The sequence below is a fragment of the Nycticebus coucang genome, chromosome 10 (assembly GCF_027406575.1).
Source record: "Nycticebus coucang isolate mNycCou1 chromosome 10, mNycCou1.pri, whole genome shotgun sequence".
Classification (NCBI taxonomy): domain Eukaryota; kingdom Metazoa; phylum Chordata; class Mammalia; order Primates; family Lorisidae; genus Nycticebus; species Nycticebus coucang.
In genome coordinates this window covers 7,993,821-8,018,817 of record NC_069789.1, presented here as the reverse complement: position 1 = coordinate 8,018,817, position 24,997 = coordinate 7,993,821, and the positions used below count along the sequence as shown (strand labels likewise).

The window sequence follows — 24,997 nt, the reverse complement described above, 5'->3', positions numbered from 1 at the left end:
TTTAAGATGCCTACAGTAAATGAGAAGACAGGCGAGTGGGCAGTAAAGTGTGACATAGGGTATAGGAAGAGTTCGGTGTTTTTTTTTTTAAACAGAGTCTCACTGGGTCGCCTTCTGTAGAGTACTATGGCGTCACAGCTCACAGCAACCTCAAACTCTTGGGCTTAAGCGATTCTTTTGCCTTAGCCTCCCAAGTAACTGGGACTGCAGGCACCCACCACAATGCCTGGCTTTTTTTTTTGCAATTGTCATTGTTGTTTAGCTGGCCCAGGCTGGGTTCAAACCCACTAGCTTTGGTGTATGTGGCCGGCACCATAACCACTCTGCTATGGGCACAGAGTCTGCTATTTTTCTTTTTTTATTTAATATAGGAAAGACTTGAGCTTATTTAGTACTAATAGGAAAAAGGAAGAATGGTTTTATATGAAAATTTTTCCTCAAGTTCTTTGTGTACATATTATTTCTGAAAGTTTTCTTTGTAATTTTTCATGTTTTGTTGTTCAAGTTGCTTCTCTGTCAGGAAAGATAACAATCACTTAAGTGATTCTCTCACCTCAGCCTCCCAAGTAGCTGGGACTACAGGCAGGCACAAACACACCTGGTTAATTTTATTTTTGTTAGTGATAGGGTCTCACTATGTTGCCCAGACTGGTCTCAAACTCCTGATCTCAAATAATCTTCCTGCCTCAGCCTGTTGAAGTGCCGGAATTACAGGCATGAGCCACCATGCCTGGCTCAAAACTATCATTTTTAATAAGCCTTATAAATTAAAATTTCCATGTATATATGAATATAGATGTAGGAAATGGGGAAGGGCTGAAAGTAATAAGATACATTGTGGCCAGTATATCCTTCTCTTTCTCTAACCTCCTTTTCCTTCACTTTTTAGTATGAATATAATCAAATAAGAGAAATATAGGAAGTCTAAAAATCACCAATGTTTTCTTTAGATTTTCAAATGAAAAATGAAGTAGATGTTGTTAAGCATGCAAATCTGTTAATTTAGCAAATGGGGATGGGACCCAAATAGCCATCTAAGCCAGATAGTATATGTGTCCTCCATAGGAAGGTGCCAGAGTAGTAAGCAGATTATCACATTTCAAGCAGATCGTCCAGGAGAGAATGCTAGGATTCACCAGGAAAGCGGCAGGAACACAGAGGGCTCAGGGCAGCTTGCCTAGCCAGGTGCTGGTTAACAGTCAGGAGAGGCTCCTGGACTCAGCGAAACAGTAAGGAAAAAGCCTCCAGGGCTCCATTCTGCAAGTTGAGCTCTTACAGTCTGTGGATAGAGAACCCGTCTACTGGATCTCACGCACGATGCAGGGAGCTGCTTAGAGATTGCACAGAGGCATTGTTCCAGAGGGAAGAATAAATATATAGGAGTTCTCTGTACTTTTATTTTTGAAGAGTATGGATCTTTGATGCTCAACCTGGGTCCATTTGATGTCTCACTAGTCTCAAAGAGTTCTGAGGAATGTGAGCGCCTTTAAATTGTGAGGCCTAGATATGCCTACACAGAACCCCACAGGCATCCAAGCTGAGAGAGGCTTAAGCCAAGTGCTACTCTGAGAGCCTAGATACCATGGGGAACCACAGGCACCTCTGCAGCCACTGACGAGGGACAGAGGAGCCCAGACACTCCTACGTACCCTTGGGAAGGTGTCCACTGCCCTGCTGTTGGCTGCTTTTGAGACTGAGATGTGGGCAGACAGCATTATCTACAGTTTCTCATGTACGCTAATTGCCTGAGTGGAGTTCCAGCCTTTGCTGGTCAAGGAACCAGGGCAGCATTTTGAAGGTTTGACACTGGGCTTTGTGTTCCACCCTCAGGCTGGGTTTGAGCTAAATTCAGCTATAGCCCCCGCTTGCCTGGAGAGTGGCAAAGAAGCTAGGCTTTCCAGCATGCATCTGGGACCATGCCCACCATCCTGCAGCCAGCTTTATAGGACCAAGCTTCGAACAAACTGCACTTCCTGCTAGTGTAATCTGTCTGAATAGTACCTTACTCTCTTTGGTCACAGCACATAGGTACCATATAGGGAGTTTAAAGCTTAGCAACATCCCATCCCTTGGGCTGAATTTGGGCTGATAGATTCCCCACCTAGCCAGGAGCGATAGGGGTGCCAGGGCTCTCTTGCACACCCCTAGGACAATTCCCACCACCCTGCTACAAGGTACAATGAACCTGAGATGGGAGTGGACAGGATTCCACCCAATGTCTTGTCCATAATGCTGTTTGCCTGGAAGTAGCCCAACTTCTGGAGTCATAGGTTCAAGATGCCATATTGCGAGTTTACAGCTGGGTAGCCCAGAAGGGGATATAGAGTTGGGGACTTCCCTGCCTCCGGCCACCCTGTAGTGTGGACGTAGTTAACTGTGCTCTCAAGCATTAGCTTTTGGTGCAAGTGAGCTCTGAGACAACCAATTGTATGCTTACACAGGCCCCAGTAGTACTCTGCTGACAGCGCCTGGGATCTGCGTGGTGGGTGTGGCTTATTTTCATCCCTTAATAGACAAGCAGAGTTTCTACAGCTATCTCAACCTGAGAATTTCAACCCCTGGGTGTCCATTGTATGGCATTGTTAGGTTGATTCATAGCTATTGGTGACAATCTGGGTTCATGAAGCAGATTACTTAGGTCAAGCCGGGAGTGAGATGCAACTACAGTCCCATTTCAGTGCATATCTAGGCCTCACAATTTAAAGGCGCTCACATTCCTCAGAACTCTTTGAGACTAGTGAGACATCACATGGACCCAGGTTGAGCATCAAAGATCCATACTCTTCAAAACTGTTGTCACTGATAGGGAAGACCAAAGAACTATTCTAGACCAAAGGAAACTGAAGAGACATAACTACTAAATGTAGCACATCTCACAATTGGATCCTGGACTCACTAAGAAAAAGGAGATATTGTTGAGATAGTTGGCAAAACTTGAATTGGATTTGTGAGTTTAGATGGTAGTGTTCTAGCAATGTTGATTTTTCTGATTTAGAAGGTTGCTTAATGGTTATGGCAGAGAGTGGCCTTGACTTTGGGAGATACATACTGGAGTATGTAGAGGTAATAAGGCATGATACCTGCACCTGCCTCTCAGTGGTTCAGAAGAAGACTAATGAAATGAGGATGCACACACAGTAATGGAGCAGATTCAGTTGACATTTGGAGAATCTGAGGGAAGAATAAATATATAGGAGTTCTCTGTACTTTTATTTTTTCTATATTGTTGGAATTATTTCAAAGTACATTTTTAAAAATTTCTAAACTCAGATATAAATTACTTTCCAATTATGAATGAAAATGTTTGAAATACTGTTCTTAATCAAATTAGTGTCACTAGGAAGTAACTCTGGCCCAATCATAAATAAAGGCCCATGACTTTGTATTTTGTAAGAATATTGTGGTGCAAATACACAAAGAGAAGTGTCTAATTTGGTATCAGACTAATAGAACATAATAAATACGAAGCAGGTGGCAAATATTTTCATTTTGGTAGTTCGTTCATTAACCTTAAGACATTCTTAAGGAATGTACATTTAACTACCCGCTCACAGATCTGTTAAGAACATTATTTTATTCTTTTTATAGAACTTATTATCTGAAATATTAGTTCATTTACTCACTTTTCATTGCCAGTCCTCCATTGGAATGTGGGCTCCATGAGAGCAGGACCTGTTATCAGGGGCTGCAGTAATTCCTTGGCACCTCATAGGCACTCCATAAACAGTTTTTAAATGAATAAATGAACAAATCATCATTATTGTATTGTAAATAATTGGAAAGTATTTTCATCAGGCCAGTCATTGCATATAATCATTTTGCATTCTATGTGCGTAATGTTTCTAGAGGTCAATCTGATATTTATGTGCTATATAACTATTCTAAAAATAATTTATTTCAAGTTTTCAGTTGACCTCTCTTTTTCTCCTTTTATGTTTTGAATTGTGTTAGTCAAAGTGAAAGGGAGGAATTTGAAAATGAATTCAAACAACAGTATGAACGCGAAAAAGTATTATTAACTGAAGAAAATAAAAAGCTGACAAGTGAACTTGATAAGGTGAGTGATTCATACTTATTTATATGAATTGAGTATATGCTAGATCAGTGGTTTTCAACTTGTGGGTCGTGACCCCTTTTTAACAATGAAAATACGTTGCAGCATTAAGAAGATTGAGAACTACTGTGCTAGATATTCAACATTATGATTGGAAACAAAGTTATAAACTTATATTTGATGTACACTTTTTGGTTTAATAGTCCTATAAACTATGATTGCTTTTATGATATAGACAGTTTTTTGCTGTGCTAATCTGTGACAGTAGTCTTCAGTAGAGAGAGTTTTGCGTATCTCATCTTATTCTTTGTCCCATTTATTTGTGAGGTTACAGTGAGCTACGATGATACCACTGTACTCTAGCCTGGGCAACAGAGCAAGACCTTATCTTAAAAAAAAAAAAAAAAAAAAAAAGAAATAATAACAGATGCTGGCATGGATGTGGCAAAAAAGAGATTCTTAAACACTGCTGGTGACAATGTACATTAGTAATGGAGAACAGAATGGAGATTTCTCCAAAAACTAAAACTAGAGCTACCAAATGAAATTTCTAGAAAAAGCAAAACCATAGGCAAAGAAAGGCCAGTGGTGCATGGAGCTCAGAGTGGGGAGCAGTATCAATTGCAGACAGGCATGGGAGAAATTTTGAGTATTAGGTATGTAAAAACTAGATTGTAGTAATCATTATACAACTTTAAATTTTCTAAAACTCATTAAGTTGTACATTAACAATGGGTGAGTTTTGTTATATAAGTTTTATCTTAATAAAACTGTAAAAATAATTAGTAAACTATATTTTCAGAGATGAATGGCACACCTGAGACACAAAACTTAAATCTTTTGATGTAATAGACAAATCAGTGTGTGCGCTAACAGTGACAGCTTCTCTGGACCTCATTTCCTTCTGAGAAGACAAGGAGGTTGGAGGTACAGTTAAATGGGGAATTAGAGACATGCTTGACATAGTTTGTTCCTTTGGCAGAAAAGAAATGAAACATCGTACAGGCGATTGCACTAACGTACACAGCTATGATTTAACAATAAAAAAAAAAGAAAAGAAATTCAAAAAAAAAAAAAAAAAGAAATGAAACATCATGTTGTTATTAGTGCCAGAATTGCCTATCTATGCTCAGAAGTACAGGTTAAAAACACATATCCCCAAAATGGCAAACTATAGTCTATAGCCAAATTTAGCCTACAGACTGTTTTTGTACGACCCACAAACTAAAAATGGTCTTTATATTTTTAAATGATTATTTCAATAAAGAAAAAAATGTGTGATAGATACCATGTGTGGTTCATAAAGGTGAAAATATTTACTATTCACTGTTTTCTTTACTGGAAAAGTTTGCAGAACCTTGACTTAGAACATGGTTTCAGCCTGTTTTAGTTAGGGTTCTCCAGAGACACAAAGCCAATAAATAGAGTGTGTGTATATGCACATGTGCACCCACATGTAAGTGTGTGCAGAGGGGGAGGGATAAGGAGAGTTTGATTTATTGATTTAAGGAATTGACTTAGGTAATAATGGAGGCTGGCAAGACCCCAAAACATGCAGTTGGCAAGCTGGAGACCCAGGAAAACCAATGGTGTATTTCCAATACTTGTGTAAAGTGACTGAAAACCAGGAATCTGTGAGCAGTTCCAGTCTGTATGCCGGCAGGCTCAAGACCCAGGAAGAGCTGCTCTTTCAGTTCAAATTCTAAGGCAGGAAAAAAAACTATGTTACAGCTTGAAGGCAATTAAATAGGAGGAGTTCCCTTTTACTAGTGGTACAGTCATCCTTTTGTGGTTCTGTTCAGGCCTTCAGAAGGACAATCTACTTTATTGAGTCTACCAGTTCAGATATTAGTCTCACCCAAAGACACACTGAAAGACATACTCAGAATGATGTTTCACGAAATGTCCGGGTATCCTGTGTCCCAGTCAGGTTGACATATAAAATTAACAATCACAGAGTTCCTTCATCCCTAAAAACCTTCTATGAGTAGTTCTAGGAAAAACTCACCTCCTTCAAAGTCAAGTAGTGAAATAGAAACTAGCACAGTATCTCTACAAACATACCAAAAAGGAAGAAAGGAACAGAAATAACTAATGGTAGATGAAGACAGTTTATAAAAACAAAATAAAATGTAGCTATGATTATTAATTTAAATTAATTAAATATTTTCCAAAAAAAGTTCAAAGCACAGTATTTTCTTTTTTTTACCTTTTTTTGATCAATATAATTTAAGTGTGCTTGTAAGTTTAACTATAGGTTCAAGTATGCCAGTGATTTTCAACCAGTATGCTGTGGCATACTCATGTGCCATGAGAGGATCTTAGGTGTGCCATGAAAAGTTTTAATCATCAGAGAAATGCAAATCAAAACTACTTTGAGATATCATCTAACTCCAGTAAGATTAGCCCATATCACAAAATCCCAAGACCAGAGATGTTAGCGTGGATGTGGAGAAAAGGGAACACTTCTACACTGCTGGTGGGAATGCAAATTAATACATTCCTTTTGGAAAGATGTTTGGAGAATACTTAGAGATCTGAAAATAGATCTGCCATTCAATCCTATAATTCCTCTACTAGGTATATACCCAGAAGACCAAAAATCACATTATAACAAAGATACTTGTACCAGAATGTTTATTGCAGCCCAATTCATAATTGCTAATTCATGGAAAAAACCCAAGTGCCCATCAATCCACAAATGGATTAATAAATTGTGGTATATGTACACCATGGAATATTGTGCTGCCTTAAAGAAAGATGGAGACTTTACCTCTTTCATGTTTACATGGATGGAGCTGGAACATACTCTTATTAGTAAAGAATCTCAAGAATGGAAGAAAAAGTATCCAGTGTATTCAGCCCTACTATGAAACTAATTTATAGCTTTCACATGAAAGCTATAACCCAGTTACAACCTAAGAATAGGAGGAGGGGGGCGGAGGGAGGGTGATTGGTGGGATTACACCTGCAGTGCATCTTACAAGGGTATATGTGAAACTTAGTAAATGTAGAATGTAAATGTCTTAACAACTAAGAAAATGCCAGGAAGGCTATGTTAACCAGTGTGATGAAAATGTGTCAAACGGTCTATAAAACCAGTGTATGGTGCCCCATGATCGCATTAATGTACAAAGCTACTCTGTTTTCCTGAAAATAAGACATCATCTGAAAATAAGACCTACTTACAAGAAAGATAAGACGTCCCCTGAAAATAAGACCTAGCGCATCTTTGGGAGCACACCTTAAAATAAGACACTGTCTTATTTTGGGGGAAACAGGGTATGATTTAATTTAAAAAAAGTTTTAAAGACCATTAATTAAATTTTTTTGAAACAAGTTCAAAACATAGTAAGTATATTCATTTTTTTAACCTTTTATTTGAACCAACATGATTTAAGTGTGCCATGGAAGTTTAACTATAGGTTCAAGTGTGCCATCAGATAAAAAACATCGAAAAACACTGCATTAAACTGTGTTTACTTATTTTTATCATTCAGTTACAAATTTAAGTTTTTCGACATGTTGAAATAACTGGAAATTTAAACAATTACTACTTATGTGATGTCAGGAGATTTGTTAAATTAAGTGTAATAAAGAGATTATCTTTTCTAAAAGTGTTTTATTTTTTTAAGATATATACAAATATATATGGAAAAAAATGTATGGTCTCTAGAATTTGTTTCAGAATAATACAGGAGGAGAGGATAAGAGGACAATGAAGGAAGCTGAGTCATGAGCTCATGGGAGTTCACTTACATTGTCCATATGCTTGAAATTACAAGTTTAAAAAAAATCAAGACATTTTTAGACAAAAAATGAGAGGTTACCTGTAGCATTAGGCTTTTCTTCAGGCAAATAGAAAATGTTCAAGAATTCACACAGTACTGGATATTAACAAATTCATTGACTAGAAGGGTATGTGATAATAAAAAGACAAGCATTTTGGAGAAGAAGATGATGAGTATCAGATTTAACAATAGGTATCTGAGCACCTTGAATTTCTGGTCCTAAAAGTCACAGCATTTTAAAACTCCATTTCAGCTTACGACTTTATATGAGAACTTAAGTGTACGCAACCAGCAGTTAGAAGAAGAGGTAAAAGATCTAGCAGACAAGAAAGAATCAGTTGCACATTGGGAAGCCCAGATCACAGAAATAATTCAGTGGTGAGTGCTCTTTTAAATGTATTTTTGTGATAAACATTTAAGTGTGTTTATGGATGTACTCCCAACTTGGTGTGAATTCCAAGAGACCACTAACATGTTTATTTCATTTGTATGCTATGAAAAATAACTTATTTTGAAAAGCAAATTTTTATTACTGATATGTTATTTGCATTCTGTGTTTTCTGTTATGTTTCTGTTTCCTAACTCTAACAAATGTCCTATACCAGCTTTTATACAGCATCATTAAAATCCAATATTGGGGGTGGCGCCTGTGGCTCAGTGAGTAGGGCGCCGGTCCCATATGCTGGAGGTGGCAGGTTCAAACCCAGCCCCGGCCAAAAAAAAAAAAAATCCAATATTGGTTTCTAAGAAAATAATTTATTATCACCTGTTAAGTCATAATTGGTCCTTAAAGAAAAGAGGAAACTCATTCAGTAGCTGTAGATGTTTCTAAGAACAAAACTGCTATATTTGTGATTATTTTAAGAAAAAAGAAGAAAAATATCTGTAAGATTTTATAGAAAGGGTTAATGGAAAATGTGAAGATGAAAGTTTTTATGTGATGCCTCAAAATACTCACCTTATTATTTTTTACATTCAAGCAAAATGTGAAGAAGATATAAGAAATAAAAGGAAGCCTTTTTGCTTAAAGGCTGTTATTACCCACATGTTTTATTTAGAAATGGAATTTGTCAAATACCAAATTAGTAAATACCTAATAGGCAAAAAGTAAAATATATATTCCCTGTTCTCAGAGTTCTCACCAACTTGAAAGTTAACTCTCTGAGATACAGTATCCAAGCTTGTAAAGCTATTTCCATTTTTTAAATTTTGGTATGCAGGTTCCTTATTTAAAATGCTTGGGACCAACATTTGTTGGTTAAAATAACCAACATCCTACTTTCAAGTCTTGGAAAAAATGATTCTGCATTTTGTATGGAATCAGAAAAAATCCCACATAGCGAAGGCAGTTCTTAGTAATAAAAACAAAGCTGGGGGGTATCACCATACCAGATTTCAGGCTGTATTACAAGGCCATAGTGGTCAAGACAGCATGGTACTGGCACAGAAATAGAGACATAGACATTTGGAATTGAATAGAAAACCAGGAAATGAAACCAACAACTTACAGCCACCTAATCTTCAATAAATCAAACAAGAAGGTCCACTGGGGGAAGGACTCCCTATTCAATAAATGGTGCTGGGAGAACTGGATATCCATATATAAAAGACTGAAACTGGACCCACACCTTTCTCCACTCACAAAAATTGATTCACGATGGATAAAGGACTTAAATTTAAGGCATGAAACAATAAAAATCCTCAAAGAAAGCATAGGAAAAACACTGGAAGATATTGGCCTGGGGAAAGACTTTATGAGGAAGACTGCCATGGCAATTGCAACAACAGCAATAATAAACAAATGGGATTTAAACTGAAAAGCTTCTGTACAGCCAAGGAGACAACAACCAAAGCAAATAGACAACCTACCCAATGGGAAAGGATATTTCCATATTTTAAATCAGACAAACGCTTAATAACCAGGATCTATACAGAACTTCAATTAATTCACAAGAAAAAAACTAACAGTCCCATACATCAATGGGGAAGAAAGATGAATAGAATCTTCTCTAAAGATGACAGACGAATGGCCAGCAAACATATGAAAAAATGCTCATTATCCCTAATTATTAGAGAAATGTAAATAAAACCACCCTGAGATAGCATCTAACCCCAGCGAGAATGGCCTATATCACAAAATCTCAAAACTGCTGATGCTGGCATGGATGTGGAAAGAAAGGAACACTTTTACACTGCTGGTGGGACTGCAAATTAATACAACCTTTTTGGAAGGAAGTATGGAGAAACCTCAAAGAAGTCAACCTAGACCTCCCGTTTGATCCTGCAATCCCATTACTGGGCATCTATCCAGGAAAAAAAAAAACCTTTTGTTATAAAGACACTTGTACTAGCTTGTTTATCGCAGCCCAATTTACAATTGCTAAAATGTGGAAACAACCTAAATGTCCTTCAACCCAGGAATGGATTGGTAAGCTGTGGTGTATGTATACCATGGAATATTATTCAGCCATAAAAAAATGGAGATTCTTTTGTTTGTTGGTGAGATTGAAGTGATACTGAAATGGAATTTCTCATATGCTTTTGAAAAGCTGGCATAAAAGTTAGGATTAGAAATATAATAAATTTGGGAATTAAATTCCTAGTAAATAAGGTCATTGATGTTATTGAATTCTTTTTAAGGAAAAAAGAAAGGTTAATTATGAGGGCTGTATAACAAAAGCTAGACGAACAGTTAAATGAAAGTGTTTAAATAATCAGGAAAGGGTTTCAGTAATGAAACCTTTATTTCTCTTTGTTTAAATCCATTCACATTATTTGGAACAGTCCTCATCCCTAATTATAGTAATAGCTTATATTGATTAAAACATTGTACGTTCCAGTCAGTAGGCTGAAAATTCAATCTTCTCATTTTGTTATTAACAAACAGTCCTTTGAGGCAGGTATTATTATCGTCTCCATTTTATAGGTGAGAAAACAAGAGTTAGAGGAGGCGACTCGTGCAGAGTCCATAGCTGGGAAACAGCAGAGCTAGGATTTGAAACCACGTCTGTCTGACTCAAGAATCTAGGTTCATCATTACTATAAATGTTCTCTCTTCTTCTATCTTCTTAATATACCCAATGTAATAGTATTTAATAAATATTAATTGAGAGAACTTGAGAGGAAAGAATTAGATATGCCAAGACAACAAAACAGATCTAAGGTAGCCTTTGATAGTTGAGTTTTTTTTTTTTTTTAACAGAATAGGTTTAGCTTAATAAGTGAGGCAGAAATTAGACTTCAGAGATAATACGTGGGATAGGAGTGAGTGAAGGATTAAGTACTAGAGCATTTAGGTATAAGTAGTATGATAATGACGGGGAGAAGGGACAATAGGATATTGGGTTGGGGCAGTGAAGACAGGGAAGTTTTTTGGATTAGGAAAGGTTTGTGCATGTTTAAAGGAACCAGTGGAAATAATGAAATTAAAAATATGAAGTATGGTAGGGTAGATGATTAAAGTATTATCTGAGTAAAGTAATAATTATAGTATTAAGAATACATTTGAATGATTTAGCCAAGAAAAGTCCTGCCTCTGAAACTTTTTTTTTTTTCTTTTTTAGAGTCTCATTATGTTGCTCTCGGTAGAGTGCTATGATGTCACAGCTCACAGCAACCTCAGACTCTGGGGCTTAAGTGATTCTCTTGCCTCAACCTCCCAAGTAGCTGGGACTACCGTCACCTACCACAACATCTGGCTATTTTTTTGTTGCAGTTGTCGTTTAGCTGGCCCGGGCTGGGTTCAAACCTGCCAGCCTGGCTGTATTTGGCTGGTGTCGTAACCACTGCTACAGGCATCAAGCCTACCTCTAAAACTTTTTAAAAGTTAAGGGAATGAGTATCAGTTAACGGGATGGCCAAAAAGCAAAGGGCAAGAGATAATGTTGGGCTGGAGAGAGGAAAGAGTTTTAAAGATCAGGATCAGAAATAGACAAATAGCAATGAACATGAAAAGGAGTTGTGCAAGACTTAGGGCCCTGCTATGAGTTTGTAGCAGACCAGGTCTTTTTTTTTTTTTTTTTTTTTTAAACACTCTTCACAGTAATTCTCTGTACCCAAGAAAAAGAGACATAGATGTAAACAAAAGTTGGAAATCGAGTCCAGGATTACCTTCCATCCCTATCTCTTGGAAGTGATCAAGGAATATAGCAGCGTCCCACAAATCAGTAGCCTTCATATATACCAACAATTGTCAAGCTGAGAACAAAATCAAAGACTCTATTCCTTTTACAGTAACACCAAAGAAGATGAAATACCTGGGAATATATATTAACAAAAGAAGTGAAAGATCTCTATAAAGAAGAGATTGTCATTTAAAATGTTAAACAATATAAAAATAATTTACAAGAAGTTGGTTTCCAACGTTTATAAAACATATTAGACTTCACAGGTCCTTAGAAATAGGTAAAAGCTATGATCTCTCAGCTGTGATAGATATTAACCAGCCTAACTTCAGGTTGATTATTCTGGCCACTAAATGATAACAGAGTTTGCTTCAGTGTCCCTATATCTAGTATCTTTGGACTCTAAAGAAGGTGATCTTCCCCATCTCCATTTATTTAAATTAGATGATTAGGTGAAAAGATTGCAGTGAAAGTTAAAGAATTTTAGAAGGAAACAGCTCTCACTGTACAATCTTAAAATAATTTTTAAAGCCATTTTTCTTTAAAAGGCAATAAAAATATATACATAGGGCCTAAAATATGTAATCGCCACTAGAGCGAGCAACTTTTTATCATGGTTTTATTGCATCTCTTTTTACATTCTTTTGCTCACATTCTAAAAAAACCCCATCTGAGAGAATAGAGTACCAAACCCCTTTTAAAGGGCCTCTTTAAATAGCTGGGCCTTGTGGTGGGCGCCTGTAGTCCCAGCTACTTGGGAGGCTGAGGCAAGAGGATTGCTTGAGCCCAAGAGTTTGAAGTTGCTGTGAGCTGTGACGCCAGTTCTCTCTATCCAGGGTGACAATGTGTGACTCTGTCTCCAAAAAAAAGAATAAAAGGCCTCTTTGGGCAGTGTCTGTGGCTTAGTGGGTAGGGTGCTGGCCCCATATACCGAGGGTGGCAGGTTCAAACTCAGTCCCAGCCAAACTACAACAACGACAACAAAAAATAGCCTGGTGTTGTGGCAAGTGCCTATAGTCCCAGCTACTCGGGAGGCTGAGGCAAGAGAATCCCCTAAGCCCAGGAGTTGGAGGTTGCTGTGAGCTGTGTGACGCCACAGCACTCTACCGAGAGCGATAAAGTGAAACTCTGTCTTAAAAAAATAAATAAGTAAAAGGCCTCTTTAAGAATAGATAGGAATTCAACTACTCAAGTTTAAATTTGAAAAGCTACTAAAGCACGGGTCGAGATTTAAACGTGTCTGCTGCGTGTGTCATGGATACATACAGATACACCTAAAACACACTTTCCTTGTAGCTACAGTACCCTAGGATTTAACTGTGAAAGCAACCATCCTGTACATAGAAAAATTGTCCAAAAGTATGTTAGAATACACTTTAGAGGCGGTGCCTGTGGCTCAGTGAGTAGGGCTCCAGCCCCATATGCCGAGGGTGGCAGGTTCAAAACCAGCCCCAGCCAAACTGCAACCAAAAAAATAGCTGGACGTTGTGGCAGGCGCCTGTAGTCCCAGCTGCTCGGGAGGCTGAGGCAGGAGAATCGCGTAAGCCCAAGCGTTAGAGGTTGCTGTGAGCCGTGTGACGTCACGGCACTCTACCCCAGGGCAGTACAGTGAGACTCTCTCTACAAAAAAAAAAAAAAAGAATACACTTTAGAGCATTCAGATTTCAGCTCCGTTTTTTCCCTCTGTGCAACCTGGCTCTCCATATGCTCAGTACCAGTGGTTTTTATTCTTCCTGAGAATAGGACCTTCTGTAGATTTTTATATCCTGAGCTCCCTCACCCACCACCACTTACACTTTCCTCTTATTTTAGAGGAGGTGTAACAAATGTAAACTTTTTTGAGAAATTCCAAAATATAAAATTTGTCTTATAGAATATAACTGAAAAAGCTTCAAACATGTATGCATGTGTCTTAAATGTTATATTTAAAGTCTTAATTCTGTGCTTCAAGGGTAAAGTTTTACTAACTTACCGGATATGAATCATTCAAACTTTCCTAAACATCACCGACTCTAATTTATTTATAACTAAACAGGTCAGTAAACTTCTTCCCAGATGTTGAAAAGTAGTAGGACTGTTGTTGATCCTTTGAAATAAGTTATTTAGAATATCTTTATCACTTATTTCTCTAAAAAGCTTTAATATATATGTCACAGTGCACCTTTTTTGTTTATTTTATTTTGTACTTTATCTCTGTCTTTATGTGTACATATTCTAGGGTCAGTGATGAAAAGGATGCACGAGGCTATCTTCAGGCCTTAGCTTCTAAAATGACCGAAGAATTGGAAGCATTAAGAAGTTCCAGCTTGGGTACACGAGCAACAGTAAGCATACCATTTTCCGTGGAAGTGTATCATATTAGAAAAAAGAAGGTTCAAAGAACACTGTAATATATCTGATTACTTGTATCAGTTTGTCCAGGTTTGAGCTCACTATAGTTTCTCACTATAGTTTTTCATGAGAAATCAGGTAGTCAGGTCTTTTTCAATTTAGGAAGCCTAACACATAGCTCTGCTTAAGTTGTGATTTGTATGGACAGCCATTATTGGAAATGAAAAATAATGCATTTTCGGCGAAGGCCCCATATGCTTGAGGTGGAGGGTTCAAACCCAGCCCCAGCCATAAACTGCAAAAAAAAAAAAAAGAAAGAAATTCTTGGGCAGCACCTGTGGCTCAAAGGAGTAGGGCACCAGCCCCATATGCCAGAGGTGGTGGGTTCAAACCCAGCCCTGGCCAAAAACTGCAAAAAAAAAAATGCATTTTCTCAAGTAATGTTTTCATTTTATTATTTAATTAGAGAAAGATGGTACTTATAAATAGCTTCTAAATTCACTTGGATTACTAAATTTAAATGTTAAAAATAAAATAGGATGAACTAAAAACACATTGATATTATTTCATAGGATATGCCCTGGAAAATGCGTCGTTTTGCAAAACTGGATATGTCAGCTAGACTAGAGTTGCAGTCGGCTCTGGATGCAGAAATAAGAGCCAAACAGGCCATCCAAGAAGAGCTAAATAAAGTTAAAGCTTCTAACATCATAACAGAATGGTAAGATTAAATAATATAATCCTACTAGAATAATTTCTAAGTTTGTCAAAAATTATTTGGATAGAAGTCACATGTGAACTTTATTTTTTTTTTAATTATACCTGTATACATTAATGCAGTCGTGGGATATAATATGCTGGTTTTATATACAATTTGACATACTTTCATTAAACTGGTTAACATAGCCTTCACGGCATTTTCTTAGTTATTGTGTTAAGACATTTATATTCTACATTTAGTAAATTTCACATGTACCCTAGTAAAATGCACCGTAGGTGTGATCCCACCAATTACCCTCCCTCCACCCAACCCCACCTCCCCTCCCCTCCCTATATAAACTTTGGTATAAATAATGCAGAAATAAATTAAATATGCTGAAATGTGTGTGTGTGGCATTGAAAAGGCACAAAACTTTTTCTAGAGAGTATGAATTAATCCCAGCATAAAGAGCTACTGAATGTCTTTCTCTGTGTTGTAATTTGGAATAAGTATTATCTTTTCTCCTTATGCCCAGGACATGTGAGTTTACATATTTGTACATAAATTAGGGATATGAGTCAAACTGAAAAATTATAAACATACTCATGTATGGCCTGCTTTCATGGTTGCCTGGGAATGAAGTCTAATAGAATTCTAAGACTAACCGTTGACTTTGTAACATTTTTTTTAAATGTTATTTATTTATTTTTGCAGTTTTTGGCCAGGGCTGGATTTGAACCCGCCATCTCTGGCATATGGGGCCAGCACCCTACTCCTCTGAGCCACAGGCACCGCCCTAAATGAAGTACTTTTTTTTTGGGGGGGGGGGGCAGTTTTTGGCCAGGGCTGGGTTTGAACTCGCCACCTCCAGCATATGGGGCTGGTGCCTTACTCCTTTGAGCCACAGGTGCTGCCCAGTAACATTTTTTTAATTTAGTAATTTATGTCAGGGCCAGCAAACTTTTCCTATAAAGGGCCAGATATTAAGTATGCATTTTAGGCTCTGAGGGCCATTACAGCCTCCATCACAACTGCTCGGCTTTGCTGTTGTAGATGAAAAGCAGCTGTAGTCCGTACTCATAAATGAATGAGCCTAGCTGTGTTCTAGTAGAACTGTATTTACATAAAAGTAAGTGGTAGCATGTGTTTGTCCTTTCTGTAGTTGTTTGCAGTCCTCTAATTTAGTATGATTGATGTTTAAACCAAATAAGTCCAGCTACATGATGGCTCACTAACCAGCAATAAAAATTAATGACATTTTTCCTTTATTCTTCTATTTAAGTAAATTAAAAGATTCAGAGAAGAAGAACTTGGAACTACTATCAGAAATCGAACAATTGATAAAGGATACTGAAGAACTTAGATCTGAAAAGGGTATGGGAATGTGTGCTTGTATCAACCAGGACTTACTGTTCCGTTATGAATACATTTTTTACATAAGAATAAGCGTATTTTGTAGGTGGGAGAATTATCCACAGAGCAGTTCTGGCACTCACGGATACGTGTGTGTGTATGTGTGTGTGTACATATATATGATGCATTCACACACACATAGTTGGTTAACTGGTGTCTGTTGTTTTACTTAATATACATTGTTTAATGATTTCATAGTAACAAAGTCTCTTTGCCATTAAATTTGACTGGTTTTTCAGTGGATGGACTATTTCATGAAAGGGATTTTTGTAATTAGAAAAAAATTATTTTCTTATTTAGTGATACAATATTTTACAATATTCTCAAATGTTACTGCAAGAGGCAATCAGTCAGTCAGTCCAACAATAGCAACATAAGTTAGCATTCAGAACTTGATGAGGATACTTGAACAGGGATTATTTATTCTTAGCACTTTTTATGTGCCTAGAATGTATAAAATCTTGGAGGGGATTCATTCCCAGTGTAGTTGAGGAAAGAATGTATGAAATAACTAAAAATTAATCTAATTCACAATTAATAGAGTAATTAGGTAAGGAAGAACTATTTTGGCATTTCAATGTCCTCTTCCAGTTTGAGAATAAATTGCTCACCCTGTGGGATTTCCTAGGATTTATTACCATTTCCTTGAAAACTTCACTTAAGCGTTTTTCTGTTAATGTGAACACTAACTCAGAGCTCTTGATAGTGCTCTGTTACATGAACTTCTTAAACTTTCTTTCCATAAATATGGGCATTAAAGTGTGAAGATTTAATAAAAAGAAATTTAGAATGCTATTTTTTTAATAAAGGGTATCTAATATGCACTTATTTGAAGTTTATTTTTCTGACAAATGCTATTTCTGAATACTGAACTAGTTAATGGGCTTTACTTTAGGCTTATGTGCTTCCCTGTCATCTCAGAGCTTTACATCTGCTCATAAAATTGTGAAAGACAGAGTAATTACATAAAGGAGCTAACAAAAAAAGCCATAAAAAATAATTAGTGTTCAATAAATTTTACTTAATTGAATTTCTTATTGAACAAATAAGGAAAAAGACTAGAAAAAGTGAATAGGAACTCAAATTAGGAGCACAAGGCATCATGCTACAAGGAAAATCATGCTAGATTTTAATTCATAAAGAGCAGATCAGAGATATATTAGTAAGGAGAAGAAAAAGAATACATAAGGTAACTTGTGGCCCTAAAGGCAATTTAATAGAAAGAGATGACTGCAGAGTACAACTTGCACTGCGTGAGTTTTAGAATAGACCTAAACTTAAAAGAAAGAGATTGAAGTTTATCACATTGCTTTATGAAGGCATATCAAACATAGCTTTTTATTAGGATTTTGAATATTGAATAAAATTTACTGTATGTTACAATGTACCATATTACTTAAGAACACATAATACACACATTATGAGGGTATGGATTTTTTTAATGTTTTGTTTACTATTATATCTCTAGGATTCAGAATAGTATCTGGCATATACTAGACTTTCAATAAGTGTTTGTTGACTTAATGAATTTCTGAACAGACTGTCTTGTAACAATGTTCGTTATTAGTAAATAATAGGAAAAGCACATCAAATCAGTTAATGTTAATTCCTAAAGATATGGAAATTTAAATTTGAGTGTTTTCTTTTTTTTCTCCCTGGTGTTTATCAGTATTTGTATGTTTTAAGAATGATTTTGGAAGTTATATATTCAAGTTCATACTGTAACCTAGAGATATGTATGAATTTTTATAAATGCATCTGAGAAAAACTGGGGCTTGGATTCTTCATCTTGCCAATAAAAAAATTCCTGAAATCAGATTAAAAATAGTGTTTTCCTAATTAAGTATATCTGTTTTATCCCTGTGTTATTTTCTTTTAAAAGATTATATTAATGCATACTTTATGCTGATAAGAGTATTTTAAAACAGAAAACTTTAGTGTTAATACGACAGAATCAGGATTTTTTACTTGCTATTTTTCAAATTCTCTCAAATTTACTAAAAGATTTAGTGTGGTTTTTGATAATGTTCTATATGGAAAAAGAAAGAACTCAATAACTCAGGTACCTCTAGAAACAAATATTTCATGCTAACCAATATAATTGAATCATAAGTGATATTTTAGAAAACACTAGTATATTTTTGGTTTTTATATCTGTAAAGTTAATAGTGATAGTAATAATACTAAAATACAGTAGTTTGAACAGCTTTTAATAGATTCAGACAGGAAAGGCTATCCATGAAAATTAGTTTTAATTGTTGTAGTTTAAAAAAAAGTTGCTGCTGTCTTCTAGGTATAGAGCACCAAGACTCACAGCATTCTTTCTTGGCATTTTTGAATACGCCTACCGATGCTCTGGATCAATTTGAAGTAAGTATTAAACTTTTCAGTATCCTTTGTGGCAAATTTAAAATTCACTGTGTTATTTTATTGTATCTTACACAGAGGACCTAGAATGTAAACAAAAAACATTTTAGGAAAGGAATATGTTCTGCATTCTTATGGAGACTATAGTCACATGTGTATTTAGCAAAACATCTAACAAAAGAACTAAACACGAGAGTCATCCTAAGATTTTAAAGTAATTCCACCTCTCCTGTGAAGAAGAGCAGAACAATCCCAATAATTTTGATGCTTTTTTCTCCAAAGTATAGAGACACAATAAAAAAAACCAAGAGAAAGTGTCAGAGCTCACAGTAGGGATTTGTTGCTGGTTCTTATTCCAAATCAATTTATATTTTAGAAAGTATACAATAGGAATTCCTTTTATTACTAATAAAAGTATTACATAGACTGTTACACAGATTTTATAATAATGAACTAGTGATTGTAGAACTAACTCTTGATCATTCCTCAGCATTTAAATTCTTTGCTTACAGAAAGAGGGACAGAGGGAGGAGGGTGGGGCCTTAGTGTGTGTCACACTTTATGGGGGCAAGACATGATTGCAAGAGAGACTTTACCTAACAATTGCAATCAGTATAACTGGCTTATTGTACCCTCAATGAATCCCCAACAATAAAAAAAAAAGAAAAAAAAAAAAAAAAAAAAAAAATTCTTTGCTTACTTTGCTGAAAAAAATCAATTTTGTGTCATAAGGTATACTTTATCAGAAAATTTAAGTTGGTGGTTATAACATTATTCAACAAATAACAATCATGTATCTGTTTGCAAGGTACTATTCTGTGTTAGAGATATAGTAGCAGTGAAAATAGAAAAAATCTCCCTTCAAAGAACTTTATAGTGGGAAGAATTAGAAGCAGAGATTCTGTTGCTTGCTTTTCATTGTTGCTTCGTAAAGTGGCTTATATTTGATTGTTAATGATTTGTCATGAGCTTCATTTTACATTTTGGGCACAATGTACAAATTATATTACATTCCTTTAGGAAAATAAGAAAGAATCACTTTTAAAAGTACTTAATGGATTCTGAGTTTTTTGAGAACAGTGACAGTGACTGCTTTTCTCATTTATTTATTTGAATTAATGTCATTTACCTTTCAATTGTTTTATAAAATTTTTGATTTATTATTTGTTCTTATTAAACTGCTTCATCCATATTTTCTATTTTTTTATTGCTGTATTCGTTAAATAGGATTCCTTTTCTTCTTCCTCATCTTCACTGATTGATTTTTTGGATGACGTAAGTCTTTGATTTTCAAACGAATGCATCCTTCAGTAAAAGAGATCAGTGAATTGATTTGAAGAATTTGCCTAGTAATGCAGTCAGTTTTAGAAACAATCACACGTGAAAATTACCTGTGGGCCAAAATGTGGTTTGTTCTTATCTTAAATATAATGAAGGGTTTATCATTATTAAACATAATAAAGTACAATTATACTTGAGAAATGCTTTGGCCATCAGAGAATCTCTGTATTTCCATTCTTTGGAAAGTTTATTTGATTATTATCACTACGTATATATATACATATATAAATGATTGCTCATTTTTATTTTTTATAGTGATTTCTATTTTACTTTCCCCTTTTCTTTTCAGCACTTTGTTTAATTTCTATGTTGGTTAAAAGCAAACCTCTGGTGATTTAAACAGAAAAAGTGACTTTTTAATTAAATTCTTCCATAGCTTTTATTGTAACACAATAATAGAGTACAAATCAATTTTTAATGCTGACAGAATTTCTCTTCTATTGTGGAAAGTGATTTTAGTTAACGTATGTGGTATCTGCACTATAAATTGACTGCATTATTTTCTCTCCTGAATTAATTCTATAGATTTAATAATTTAGAAGTTCCTATTAAATGTGTATCATTCATTCTCTCCATGTCACTGCCTGGCATATACATTCCCTCTTGTCTACATTAAATGGCACAGTAATTCTTGTCACAAAGCATTTGGTTATTCTGTTGAACATTTAGTCTTTGTAGAAATGGGGAATAAAGTGGGTTGAAATGCAAATGTTGTGGATAGTACTGTTTTTAAAACCAGGGGAAATTCTTTAAATGTTTTATTCTTTATGTTGTGTTAGTATATTTATGATGTGATGTTTGGAAGAGTAGCTAGCGTAATTTTCCACTAAAGGAAACTTTAGACTTGAAGGTTGTAAAATTATTGAACAAAAAAGTGATTTTTGATATGTTTGAATTGTTTACGTTACAACATGCACATTTTCATTCTAAGTTGAAACTTTTTGTTATGCTTGAGACAGAGTTATTCTGGTTAATTCTATAGTATGATACAAAGTGAACTCTCCTGATACACAGTGGTAGCGTATGTTATAATCTGTTGTTCAACATATTAAAACAGTGTGGTATTTCTTTCTTTTTTTTTTTTTTTTTTTTTTAGTGTGGTATTTCTGTACAAATATCATTGACCTTAAAAAGACTAAAAAAAGAAAGTTTGAGTAAATTATTTTAGTTCTTTCCACTAGGAAATCGTTTTAATTTTTCTGACAGATTCTTTTCTCCATCCTCTTCCCTCCCAACCCCCCCACACAAATATTTGATTGTAAAATGTAGAATTTTTGGCAAATGAATAAACTCTTCTCAGCAGAAGGCCTTACAGGAATGCACACCTTAGCCAGGTCTCTGGCTCGTTTTTGCTCTCACGGCACTGCCACTGCCACTGCTGCCGCCACCACCACCTGTGACACCTGGCACCCAAGTCACAGCCATTTTCTATTGTTACTTTTCCTCCAGTATAAACTTTCTCATCTTTCTCTCACTATTATGCAGCATAAGCTCAAATCAGACATATAACTAAATTTTATAGCAGTGTAAAGGAGCTCCTATTATAAGTGAAAAGAAATTGAGTTCACAAAAGGTGCCAAATTATTATGGTTTATCTCCAGCTCTTACAAGGCATAATTTCCCATTTATTTGGATTCTGAGCTTTATTCTCCTGATTTATTGTTAAGCACATAAGCAGGCTCACATCCTGCCTAAATTACTTTTTAGGTGTATAGGTAGATGACCTAAGTTTTCTCTGCCCTAGTATGCTCATCTGACAAGTAAGAATAATATATAATAGAACTGATCTCATAAAGTTGTTTGAAGATTTAAAGAAACCATGTGTTTAATACCCTAGATCACTGGTTCTTAACCTGTGGGTCGCGACCCACAAGAACTGTATTAAAGGGCCGCAGCATTGAGAACCACTGCCATAGATGGTTCCCTCCCTTTTTATATTCTCCTTTTTTAGCTTTCTTTCTTTTCTATCAATTCAGTTTTACTTAAATGCTTTTAGCTCTTCATCACTCAGCCTTCTATCCAGCACCAATATGTACCACTCTTGCTTTTCTTTGTGATTGTTGAATCACATAACCATTGGAAAATGACTTTTATCAGTTGGGTGAAGGCCAGCAGTAAGCTCACATTTTAAAACTATTTTATATTCTCTGTTCAGCGCCTGTAGCGCAGCGGCTAGGGCGCCAGCCACATACACCAGAGCTGGCAGGTTCGTACCCAGCCTGGGCATGCCAACAATGACAACTACAGCCAAAAAATGACCAGGCGTTGTGGTGGGCACCTGTAGTCCCAGCTACTTGGGAGGCTGAGGCAAGAGAATCACTTAAGCCCAAGAGTTTGAGGTTGCTGTGAGCTATGACGCAACAGCACTCTTCCGAGGGCGACAAAGTGAGACTGTGTCTCAAAAACAAAGTATATTCTTTCGTTATATTTTGTGGCACAAACTTGTTTCTCTGTATAATCTATAACTGTGATCACCCTTCCCAGAATTATTCATTCATTCATCTTATCCTCAAAGTTGTAGTGGAATGATATTTTGAACAGCAGCATTCAATCTACCATCTTGAATTCACATCCAAAATATTTAAAACTTATAAAACTCAAGTTCTTCTGGAGCTCCCTTTCTGTTAGGCATTTGGATTCTTACAGGACAAATCAAATCTTGATTGTTCTTTGTCTCAGATCTAGTTATTTTGTACACAATGCTTATGTGATAGCACTCTAATAAGTAAGCTCTAATGCATAGAACACATCCTTCTGGTCATTCTTTTTTTTTTTTTCTATCTCATTGTTATAGAAAAGATTTTGTTGAAGATGTAAAATTTGAATTCCAGCTAAAACTTGAAGGAGTAGGAGGGAATAAGGCTGGTATTAAGCAAAATTGCAGAAATCACATTTCCTTTGGTGTTTACATCCTTGATCATCTCCATTTCTCATGCCCTCCAATTGGTCAGAGCTTTATCATGAGTGCCTGTCCTCTTTCAAAATTACCTCTGCTTCCCTCTTGCTACCTTTACCTATCCACATAGGCCTATAAAACCATGATTCCTTTACAGTATGCATAATCACTCTACCACCCTTAATTTTCCTCAGCATGTTTTACCTATTAATTCAAAATTCAAATGAATGCTGGAATATTAAGTCACACTGTGTAATCAGTCCTTCTATGTGTGAGAGTAGCTTTGATGGACGAGAAGGAGAATATGTGATACTGGTCACTTCCTTTCCTCTTGGAAAATGAGAAGCACAAGCAGGCAGATGGGAATATTTTTTCAGCACTCTCTGCTTCTGTACGGATGTAGGCATCTGGGCTTTCTACACGTAAAATCGTAGACTTTTAAAGAAGAAAAGAACCTTGGAACATTTTAGTCCAGTGATTTATAACTATTATTTATTATAACACTCTCCTATTGGTGAGAGTGAATAGATTGCTCTCTGATTAGTGAGAGTGACTTTTTAGGGTTCTTAATTCTTTGGGAGAATAGGGAAGCGTGATGATAAAAGGTTATGCATAACATTCTTTAGGACAAATAAAGGAAAGTTTGAGTTAATGTTAGAAAAATTTGAGACCACTTTGACAAGTGGTCTCTTAGGTAAGACATTCCCATATACAATGGACAGTAACCAAGTTACAAACATCCGACTTACATGCAACTCTCACAAATGGAGGCTACTATAATAAGTCCCAGAGTTACAAATATCCAACTGATATATGACTTACACTTACAAACAAAGACTAGTACAGGCAGTGGCTAAATGTTAGGACCAGCCTCACCCCACCCCCAGTAACAAACTGGGTGAGGGGCAAATGGAGCTCAGCAGCTTGGATTTTCTCATTTCTCTCCCTGATCTGTGCCCTTGATCCCAGTGGTAACAGATCCAGGGACCATCACCCCAACCTTACAGCAACTTCCTACTCTGTATGGTTCCTTTTTTTCTTTTCAGTTAAGCCAAGAAAAACTTGGCTTGACTAGTGTATCAAAGGTAATACTAGTTGTAGTCATATAATTCTCCCATGTAAGTCAGTGAGCTACTTGTTCTTTGTAAGCATATTGTCATATACTATTAGTAAATATTTGCTAGGTGACTTCTGAGTGTTATTAAATTACAATTCTACAAGTTGTTCCTTTAGTCCCAGTTCACAAAAATAGAAATTGGCCACTTACCTAGCAAATGGTAGTGTACTCAACTTGCTTTTTGTAAGTTGTATTACTCTGTTATGCTGAGGAAAGAGTAAATCAAGGAATTAAAGCTCTAGAATATAAAGGTAAAAGATAACGGAAATAGAGATACTATTGGTAGCCCAGCTGTGTGGTCTTCCTAATGCTGTTTTCCTTTCCTATATTCTTGTATATAAGAGAAGAAAGTGTTGAAGAGTATTGGCAGACTAAGTTCTATACTTCGCTTGAACCTCATATAAAATCATGCTAAGATATAATTCATGTGTCATGGTTCCTTGCTTCTTTCAATTATCTCTTGATTTTAACATAGTTACCCCTCCCCCCCCCGCCAGCTTCTTTTATATTCTACCATAAGCAATTGCAGAAATCTGAGCCATGGCAGCATGGTTTTAGCTATCCCTGGGCAAGACTGATCATACGTGAGAATAGGTAGAAGATAGAAATTTAAAATGTATATTATAAAGATTTTTAATCCAATGACTAAAATCAGGCCTAACGCCTTTTGAGAAGTTATGGCATTCCTGAAATTTCTTCCTTCAATTTTTGTCTTAAAACTTCCATCCACATGTTTAGCACAACCCTACTTGAAGATCCTATATTTCAATACATTATATTGTATATAATTATATATAATACATTTTGTCATGTGTTATAATATATAAACTGTTATATATAATACACAATATAAAATATATATT

At 35.9% G+C, this 24,997-nt stretch overlaps 1 protein-coding gene across 13 annotated transcripts in view; it reads left to right on the top strand.

The window, feature by feature from the left end:
• The window catches only part of CDC42BPA (CDC42 binding protein kinase alpha), a 302,007-nt gene that overhangs the window by 212,832 nt on the left and 64,178 nt on the right, over positions 1 to 24,997 (top strand). For 9 of the 13 annotated variants that reach the window (XM_053605565.1, XM_053605563.1, XM_053605560.1 and 6 more), the window contains 6 exons: positions 3,952 to 4,057; positions 8,099 to 8,223; positions 14,188 to 14,293; positions 14,873 to 15,021; positions 16,283 to 16,374; positions 18,707 to 18,783. In XM_053605565.1, coding sequence (XP_053461540.1) covers positions 3,952 to 4,057; positions 8,099 to 8,223; positions 14,188 to 14,293; positions 14,873 to 15,021; positions 16,283 to 16,374; positions 18,707 to 18,783 — 655 coding nt within the window. Of the gene's footprint in view, positions 1 to 3,951; positions 4,058 to 8,098; positions 8,224 to 14,187; positions 14,294 to 14,872; positions 15,022 to 16,282; positions 16,375 to 18,706; positions 18,784 to 20,007; positions 20,056 to 24,997 lie in introns of all 13 variants that reach the window. The other 4 variants (XM_053605557.1, XM_053605567.1, XM_053605564.1 and 1 more) reach the window with 2 other exon arrangements.